The 10,602-nt window shown below is 36.2% G+C and overlaps 2 protein-coding genes across 2 annotated transcripts; both read left to right on the top strand.

The window, feature by feature from the left end:
- Positions 1-485: 485 nt before the first annotated feature.
- On the top strand, positions 486-1,721 carry OCT59_022685 (uncharacterized protein; the record flags this gene model as incomplete). The annotated part of the gene is made up of 1 exon (XM_066144930.1): positions 486-1,721. One exon carries the CDS (start codon positions 486-488, stop codon positions 1,719-1,721), a length of 1,236 nt encoding a protein of 411 aa, XP_066006345.1.
- A 4,228-nt stretch (positions 1,722-5,949) lies between these two features.
- OCT59_022684 (uncharacterized protein) lies at positions 5,950-6,465 on the top strand (the record flags this gene model as incomplete). The annotated part of the gene is made up of 1 exon (XM_066144929.1): positions 5,950-6,465. The coding sequence occupies one exon, from the start codon at positions 5,950-5,952 to the stop codon at positions 6,463-6,465; it is 516 nt and encodes a 171-aa protein (XP_066006344.1).
- Between the last annotated feature and the right edge of the window lie 4,137 nt (positions 6,466-10,602).

Raw genomic sequence — 10,602 nt, 5'->3', positions numbered from 1 at the left:
AAGTTTATTATATACTTTTTGTGATAAAGCCCTATAAAAAGTATTATACTTAAAATATACTTAAAATATATTTAAAATATACTTAATTTATTAAAAATTGCAAAATACTTATAATATATTTTTAATATATCTAAAATATACTTAAAATTATCTTAAAATATATGTCTAATATATTTAATTTTTGCCCATATACTTAAAATATATTTAAATTATATTTAAATTAAAATTTAAGTATATTATAAGATTATTATAAGTATATTTTTTACATACTTAAAATATACTTAAAATATATTATGAAATATATTATAAGAATATTTTAAGTATATAAAAAATATATCTATAATATACTTAAATTTTAATTTAAGGGATAAATCGTCACTCATTAGGATAAAATGATCGGCAATCTATAATTAATTTTACGGGCTTTGTATTAATAAAAAAACCGTTTTTTGGAATGTTCCGTTCTTTATATTAAAATTTTTCTAATGAGTAAAAAAAAACAGTATACAATAACTCTTCTAGCCAAGGGAGATATTATACAAGACTTACATTATGGTATTCATGCACGATATTGGTGGAAACCACGCAAATTTGACCAAACTAGCGAAACTAGCGTTAAGTCTAATCAAATCTGCATTAAAGCAATACCCTATCGAATGTTTATGTTTATTAATTGCTGTTTAAATGATGAGAACTTTGCAATAACAATTCTTGATAATAAACAAACACACAAGCTAAGTTTTCGTTGTCTTTGTAATGGCAAAGATTCTGGAATTCAACAATCGGCTTCTGCAGCTATTAACAACACGTATAAACAAGTTTTTAGAAAGAATAAGACAGAGTATTCGGGAATGGTTGTTATGGGATTTGATGATGAAATAATTATTAATGAATTATTGTCTGATATTTTATTTATTCCAATTTTTATTCGTATAGATCGAATTTTAATTGTGGTTAGTCAAATTGGTATTTCATCTCATAAAGGTTGTTACGGTGCTGGTCCAGGATTTCTTTCTACACTTATAACAAAATATAAGGGCAAACAATCACTTTTTGTACAATCTATAGAAGATAATTGTAATTTAGATGTTTATGATGGCGATATTAATCAATACCATAACGAAGGAATTACTCCCGACGAAATTTGGAAGTCTATTAATATTCTTAACAAGTTTGACGGGGCAGCTTTATTTGGAATTACCAATTCATATGTTCAACAAGAATTGGACAAGTTAAGAAATAATTCAATCACATGTACGAGCAATGATTGGAATGATATTGATAAGTTGAATATTATATTTAGACAACAAATAAAAACTCGTAAAATTGCCAGTCCATTTTCAGATTGGTCAAAATTATTTAAGAATTGGTACGAACAAAATAATACAATAATTCAATTTCCTAATATTTTATTTCAAATCTATTCAGCTAATTATCAGTTTCAAGAAAAAGAATTAGGTGCATGTACGGCAGCAATGTTTCGTGCCTCTGGTTGTATTAATATTACTCCATTTACAAAAAAACAACATATGATCGAATTTTGGACAAAAGCACCAGATCCTTTATCTGATAGAGACAATTTAGCAAATCTTTATAAATCAGGAATGTTATTGTTGGTAGAAAAGAAATCTTCTTTTCAGCCTGATAGTGAAGGTGAAATACTTTGGAAAAGTCTGCAAGAAGCTTTAAAGGCAAATAAAAGAGGGTCGTCGGGCTGGTAGTGTAGTCACTACGTTCCTCCACCTCGGCCACGGCCTCGCAGTACCTACATCCCCCTTCCGTGGGGCAGGTTTACCTGCCACAGTACCATGGTCTGCCACGGTATTTTTCCACTTATTTTTTTTTCTACATTTTTTCTTATATATAACTTACTATGACAACTATGGCAACTATGGCAGACTACTTAAAAATGGAATAAAAACGCGAATAAAGCCGAAATCAAACAGAATCTCCTGCCATAGTATCTGCCATAGTACGAAAAATCTTATAATAATACTATGGCAGCCTTAGTCAAGCCCCTCAGACCCCAAAACCCGATTCGCGCTATGATTACCCTTTATATCTTTCACCTAGACCCTCCAAGTATGATTCCCTATGTCCGAACTATGGCACCCGAACTATGGCACCCGAACTCCATGACCACTTACCCCCGTCTAGTGATACCGGGCGAAACTATTTTTTTCAATCCGAAATATTTCGTCTTTTTTTTTTGAAGGATAAATTAATTCCGAAACCTAAACTTATTCCGAAACTTAAATGTATATCCGAAATGACGAAATATATTTATAGTACAACATAGTATTTAAGGTTTAGTAAACTAGCCAATTATAATATAATTATTTTATTTTACGTTTAGTATATGTATAATTTTAATAAATTTCAAAGAAAATGTAACACAATTTTCAACATATTATTATCAAAAAAGTTATAAGCATGTGAAAAAAATACGATTTCTAATATAAAATTGATTATAAAGTGTCTCCTTCTAATTCATTATCAATTGAATATTGTTGAATTAATTCTTCAACATCATAATTACTTTCCATTTCTACATTTTCATCACTATCGTCTAGTTCATCTTTACCATCAGTTTCATTAACATCATCATTAATATCACTGTCATCCGAATTTTCACCATCATTATTCAAACATTTTACTGCATTTTTTAAATTAAACATTTCTTCAATAATCAAAACCCGTACTTCATGATTAGGAATTTCTGAAATAGGAATATTTCTTCTATTATCAATTTCATCTTCCTCCTCTTCAAATTGTAAAAATGTTGAATCATTAATCATTTCATGCACTTCATCCTCTGTATATTGTTGACTAACATAAGCAAGCTCATTTTTAATATTAGATACGTAAAACGACCGAATTTTTGCCATAGCCTCAACCCTTTAAAAGTCCTAATCGTTGCCGTCGTGTACCATATAACCAGCCAAGAGTGGAAAAAATTCTTTCGCATCCTGCACTATGTGGAGTGATAGAAAACACCATTATAGCCAATGCAGGAAGATAATCATACTTGTCTTTGATTGTAAGCCACCAACTCATTGGTGTTTCAAGATGGCTATCAAACTCTTGATTATATGGACTCTTTCGCAATTCATAATTACGCATTTGTGCCAAAAGACGATTACATGACCTCCTGTCACCACCATTATTTTGCCAAATCTGAGCCGCGGTAGTAGTGATAGTTTTCCAATATACTGCTTTTAACCCACGTGCTATTAAATATTTATAAAAAAATCAATTTATTTTCTTTTAATAAATAATTTCATTAAAAAATTAGGATTTTACTAACCGCGATAGGCAGGATGTAAAAAATATGCCAAAATATAGATTTTTGGATCAAACTTGTCCCAATATTTGTTAAATGATTCGATACAATGTTGATGAAATTCTACCATTCCTCGAGAAGGTAATTTTTTAATAGTATTTGCTATTAAAATCAATTGAAGAAAGCAATCGGCAAGGTTTGCATTAGCACTTTCAAGTAAGGTAATTGCAGTTTTAATCGGCTTTAGAACTTTGGTTAATTTATCAACGTTTGAGAAAAATTCCGAGCTTCGAATATTTCGTCTAACACTTTTATTTGTGATTTCATTAGGATTATTCTTCAAAACCTATAAATATTTTACAAAATATTATTAATAATCAGTAATATTACAATAACAAAATAAGAATTTATAGATATTGAAATAAACTCACATGTTCTAGTGCCATTCGTAAACGAGATACGGAACTTACAGCTTCATACATGGAAGTCCATCTTGTTTCACAGTATGTTTTAAGCCCTCCTCCTACGATTTGTAATGTAGTAGTAGCATCGGTCAACAATTTTCCTACTATATGAGAACGTTTAAAGAATGATGTAATCTGATTACAGCCACTGATCGTTATTTTAGCCAAATCATGTTCTAAAATTAAAAAAAAAGGTTAAAAAGATGAATTTTTAACAATAATTCATAATTATTTTATAGAATTTGAAACATACCCATAATCTGTTTGGTTACTAAATTGACGAAATGAGCAATGCACCGAAGATCAATAATGTTTGGAAATTGGTTCGTAACAATTTCCCTTGCTTTAACGCAATTCGCGGCATTATCAGTAACTAATGCAGAAACTTTTTCAGGGCCAATTTTTTTGATAATATCCGTAATTTGGCCTGCAAGAAAATCTCCTGTATGATGATCGCCTGAGTAGTCATGAAGAGCATAAAGGTATTGTTCTCGATCAGGAGTTAGGATTACATAGTTATAAACAGAAACACCATTCGGATTTGTCCAGCCATCAAGTGCTTAAAGAGTTAAAGAGTTAAACAGTTAGAATTTAAAATTTTAAAAATTTTTGTAAATTCATTTGATAACAAAACTTACCAAGTGTTAAATTCTCAGAATTTTTAATGATCTCCTTAATCTTGTCATTAATTCTTGCTGTTTCTTGATTTAAAAGCCTACCACTTAGCAATTCGCTTGTTGGAGGCTCATATCCTGGTCTCATTTCGTGAAGAAATTCAATAAAAAATGGATTCTCAATAATTGAGAACGGAATACCACAACATATAAATGCGCGCACAAGAGCACGAGTAATAGAAGCCTTTTTTTGAGAATTTATGTTAGTTGACTCAAACCAATCAGTCAACTCCCGCTGGTCCACCTGAGTTTTTCTTTTTTTACTATTTTCTGGCGAAGAAAAGGTATCTTCCCTTCCAAAATCCCGCGCAGAAACTACACCTAAGTAGAACGAATGAACAAGTTCTGGAACTTCTCTACAGTTGTTTGCTAGGTGATCTTCTAGCTCATTTGGATGACCACGAGGCCAATATGTCCTACAATAATTACATTTGGCCGAAAAATAGTACCGCAGCTTGAGCGGTTTCTTACCATGTGTCTCCCATACTTCTTTGAGGACGACCACCTTTCTTCTTTTGTTGTTCAGTTGGAGTGTCCATTTTTTATAGAATATTGAACGTTTATGAATATAGCAAAACAGCGAAAGTAATACATTGACGTGACTTTTGGCAATATATAAAGTCATTTGGTATCTCGTGCGGTCGTGCCTCGTGGGTTTTTTTTCTATTTTAACAGTTATTGATTATCGTTGATTTGATCATAACGATAATTAAAGTTTCACAGTCCGTAATCAAAACTGTGCTACATGATAATCCAATATAATATTGATCAGATGATCAATTTTTTTCAACTCAAAATTCGTCTTCGTCTAATCTAACTTGGAAGTTAGAGTAATCTGACAATTTCGCAGATATAGTAGTAGTCGGTTACTAAACAACAGTTTAACTTTAGGACGTTCAAAGTATGCTGAAGGCAGAAATTGTGACTCGGGAAGGTTTTGTAGTTAGAGTAATTATAGATTTAGTTACGAGGACATTAAAGTACGCCGAGGGCCGAAATTGTGACTTGTAAAGATTATAGTTAGATTTGATGGATTAGTTGATTTATGAGGGATGGTAAGTTTGGTAAGTTAGATATAGAATGCATCGTGTTGGTATATAGAAATCTATAAAAGGATTGGTACAATTTTATTCATATGGGATGAAAGATTATGGTATCGTCACTATCGTGAGAGGGATTATTTTATGGTGTATAATATAATAATATTGTTATAAAGCTGTGTTTATTTGTTAATATTTTAGCATATTGTATGTATAATATTTAATAAATTTTACTAAATTGTGTTTGAAAACGTGTCGATATATTTGTAAAATAAAAAAAAAAACTAAAAATATATTTTTCAGTTTAGTCATAATTTCGGTTTAGTCATGTGACGAAATATTTCGGAATTTCGTAATTTGAAATGCATTGACGAAACAATTTCGGTTTCGTCACATGACTAAATATTTCGGTTTCGCCCGGGATCACTACCCCCGTCAGAAAAAATATATTCGGCAATTGAAGATTAGGTAACTATAAGTAACATACAATGATAAACTTACACGCCGCCACTTCTCTTGCCGAAGACCTCGGGCTTGATCTTGTAGACATCTATGGAATCCGTAAATGGATCCAAATTCAGGCATCACCCCTCAATGACTCGGACATAGTAGCAGAGATGGTCAGAAACCTTCCGGTTAAAGAATTCGGAAAACATCTCAAGATTAACAGACTCTGGTATAACTGTTGTAAAGCCGAGTTGTGGAAGCGGCATAAAGAAGCCGAAGAGGTATACAAACAGGCAGTAGACTACTACAAAGAAGCCATTGACAATTTCAATGAAGCCGATCAGAAAAAATACACCAGGTTTGCAGGGATGGTAGTAATAGAAAGAGCACTCCTCAGATGCGGCTTTATAACGCAAGAGTCTGACTGGGAGAAATGGACTCAAATAACGTACGACATCCAATTGCTTAAGGAAGGTCGCACTCCTGATGACTCGGATGATGAATCAGATGATGGAGAGGTATCTCTCGATGACTCAGATGATGAGGAATACTTTTAGAAGGCGGTACTAATCCGTCTTCCTCTTTTTTGCCTCCTTAAGGCATTTATCAATACACTGCTTACACGTGTCATCAGAATCTAAGATTTTCTGCCCGAGTTTTTTGCATTGCCGATTGTACGCCGTCTGATGTCTTTTAGCCGCAGTTTCTTTTTTCTTCTCCTTGGTTTTCTTTTTGATAACCCAGTCTATCCCAGTAAAAGTATTCTTATGCATCCCACAAACTACACAGTCGCCATGTAAACGATAGCGGCCATTTGTGGTCATATCTTGTATTTCACTAGCAGTCTCGGTTTCCTTCTTACACTTTAGGCAGTAAAATCATGTCATCTTAAGATTTGAAGTCCGAAATCTTTCCTTTAATTTGTCGTAATATGTCGCATTTAGAGAATTACTACAAATACTACAATCTCTCCAGAGACCGGCACGAATTCTAAAAGGTGAGGAGCACTACAACCTATATAAAAAGCCCCTAAAGGAGAAGTCATCAGAGCGTCCACGAGTAGTTGTATGGAAACCAAATGCAACACATCAGGCAGATCTTGCAGAGATGCCAGTCGACCCCAAAGGATTCCACTATTTCCTCGTAGTGGTGGAAGTCGCGGGTAAACAAGTCGATGCAGAGCCCCTAAAGGATAAAACCGCAAATAAGGTTCTCAATGGATTTGTTAAAATCTACAGAAGAAATCGCATTAAGCCACCAACACATCGAATAGAGACAGACTCCGGATCAGAATTCACCAATGATCAGGTACGTGATTTTTTCCTGAACAGCCTAGGGTGATGATGAGGTTCGGCGAACCAGGAAGACACAAACAGCAATCATACGCTGAACGAGCCATCCAAGCAATCCAGGAACCTCTCCTAAAACGAATGGTGGCACAGGAGTTGAAGACCGGGGTGACATCCGTGGAATGGTTAGAAGATTTCCGTGATGTAGTTAATAAAATAGATGAAATCTGGCAGAGAAATCCCCCAGACATTCCGACAGGGTCACCCAAAGTGTCAAAAAAGACGGAACTTCTCTCTGAAGGAACACATGTCCGAGTCAAGTTAGACGAACCTATTTCAGTACTCGGGAATAAACTCCATGGAAAATTTCGTACAGGTGACATAAGATGGAATCCCAATATCCGTGTCATCAAAAAAATGATCCTCTCACCCGAACAGCCTCCTACGTATCTTCTTGATGGACCACACGGGCGTCTAGGTGTATCCAAATGTGCGTACACCTGAAAAGAGTTGCAGATTGTTCCAGAAAATGAACATCCCCCACCTGACTCCGTGATAAGAGGGCAACCCGAAAGATTTGTACCTGAGCGGATACTCCGGCATCGCATCAGGAAGGGTCAAGACCAGTATCTAGTCAAGTGGGAACGATACCCAGATACCGAAGCCACTTGGGAACCCGCTGACCGGTTGGAGGAGGATGTCCCTGCCTTAATCCGCAAGTTTTGGGAATAAAAAATAAATATTCCCTATTTTTTGTCTCCTCGATTCACGTCAGAAACTATCGGGATAAAAACATTCTTCTCATTACAAGTAAGGGCGATATGTTCACGTGATTCATGGACATCATAATTGTAACGTTTCAGACACGTCCGGCTCAATCCAATCTCCCTATGCTTGTAATCGCTTAAAACCGCGAGATTCTCAGTGATTACGCAATCAGGGGTTAGTTTGATTGACACACCTTTTACCATGCCGAATGTCCTACCAGAACCCGGAGCGCCGGATATGTTATGTGTAATACTCTTGTCGATATCCAACCCTAATTCTTCAGCGGCTTCCCTCTGAATAAAAGACGCGTTAGCACAAGTGTCTGCTAAACACTGAATTGCTATCCCATTGACCTCCCCATCCAGCGCTAAAAGATCTTTAGTATTCTCCAAACGAGCTATGTCAATATCCATCGGGTCATCTTCCCCTGATATCCTCTTCTTGTTTTTCCTCAACTAGGTCTTCTGGAATCTCCATACTTTTACGAGCAGACTTTAATTCTTCCCGAAGAATCTCGCGGAGTAATTTTCTAAAATCTGCAGACCTTAATAAACTTAATGAATCATTTTTGGTGACGGCTTTTATAAGTGTGGGCTTACTACTAGTAACCTTCACAGGAATCTTAATAGGAGTCATTTTAACTGATTTTTTTGGAACAGATTTAAGAAGTTTCGAGATACTTACACCCTTATCCGAGTTTACTTTTTTTTTTGTACTTCGAACCGCACAAATCCGAAAACCACCTTCCTCATCGGGAACAATTTTCAAGTCATCAAAACTCGCGGTATTAGTATCAATATCCATAGCATCATCATTAAGATCGAGGTTTCTCATTGCTCGGGCTAATTCCAGATCATCGCGTCTATCTTTAGCCTTCTGAAGTCTCTTTGGAAATCTTTTAGACGTCTCATATCCCATAATAAGATCAATAACATGTTGATCATCCTCACTAGTCCACTCAGGAGCATCAGGGTCACCAGGGTCATCACCAAAATCATGATCTACATAACCATCATCCCAATCAGGATCCTGATGATCCTGAACAACGCGTGGCCGTGGCTTTGGCCGAACAGGTTTAATCTGTTGTCTATAGACCGGTGGTTTATGAACTGGCTTAGATGCTTGTAATTGTTTAAATTGTGCCTGGAAATTCTTGGTAAGTTCCTCGGCTTGTGCCTTGAGCAATTCTTGTAATCGTTCTTGAGTAATAACGTCTGTCGACCTTTGTATTACAGCACCTTCGTGTGGAGTCGGGACGGGATGAGTATAGCCAGCCAATTCCTCTTTTTTAGCCTTTTCAATACCCTGACGCCTTTGTAATCCATAGAACATTTCGCCCTTTCGTCGCTCAAGATCACTCAATCTATCGATTAATATATTAAGAGTGCCGCCCGATTCTGGAGCTTCAATAACGTTTTCCGGCAAAAGTCCTCTATAGAACTGGTCGGTAACCATAATTCGATTATATCCTACAATATCCCCAGCCCTCTCAACTCGCTTATAGTAAGATCGAACAGGTTCATCTTGTTCCTGGTAAAGGTTACTAAATCGTATTTGAAGTCTTTCTTCCACGACGGTTGGAAAATTTGTACGCATATGCATAAATGCTTGATCCAGGAGAATCCCCTGTAAGACTATTGGTTGATTCTGGACAGCAGCATTAAATGGACCTCCATGATTTCCCAACCCATTAACGGGTTGATGAGTAGGACGTCCGCCCGCACGCCTCCACTGCTCTTCGAACTTTAAAATTCGTTCTAACGATATCAGCGCGTGATGGGAAAAATGTTTCTCCAACGGTTCTCGCCGCATTAGCTAAAATCCTTGAATATGCATCAACATCAGACCCGGGTAAGTAAGTACCAACATGTAATCCATTAGCAACCTCAGGAACAGCTAAAGGCTCTGAAGAACGCTCAGCGAGTACGCACCGGCTCCACCATTTGCAGTAGCCGCCACTAACCGAATATTCGAGAGTTCCCAATTTTTTCCAGTAAGTTCTGCATCAAACCACCTCGCCGCTTCATCTCTCATACAGCTACGAAGAACCCCCATCGCTCGCACCCGACCCGGAGGTGCACCGGCATCGTCCAATGGATCAATACCAACGGTATTAATATACCCTAAAAAGTTATCAATAAAAAGATTAAGATCTTCATCTTCCCCGACCATGAAATATAGGGGCAGCTATACCAACGGCAGCCATATCGTATTTTGTGGATGGTTGAGAGGAGGTGGAGGAAGGTTCAATTGTCTGATCCGAAACCATTGTACTTGGATACGCAGAGCGGCTATTTGTTGGAAAAGTCGATTCCTAAGACGTCCCAATGTCCGAATTCCAAAAAGAACCCGATTATTAGCATATACAAGCCGATTTCGTGCCACATCACGCTCGCCTATAGCTCTATTACGTTCACCTATAGCTCTATTACGTTCTCCTCTCATAATATTATATTGCTGCTGAAGACGACGATTAGTCGTCCGCATACCACCAAACTCACGTTCCAATTCAGCCAAATTAGCTTCTAAACCAGTAATAGTATCTTGTACGATATTTAGCTCATCTTGTGTAAGACCTAACAAACCTGTTTGAACCTCGAGTTCGTCTTGTAATTCATCGCGTTCTTTTCGAAATCG

The sequence above is a fragment of the Rhizophagus irregularis genome, chromosome 31 (genome assembly GCF_026210795.1).
Source record: "Rhizophagus irregularis chromosome 31, complete sequence".
In the NCBI taxonomy this organism is placed as follows: Eukaryota; Fungi; Glomeromycota; class Glomeromycetes; order Glomerales; family Glomeraceae; genus Rhizophagus; species Rhizophagus irregularis.
Note: the sequence above shows the minus strand (reverse complement) of the source record. Positions and strands in the feature narration are given on the sequence as shown.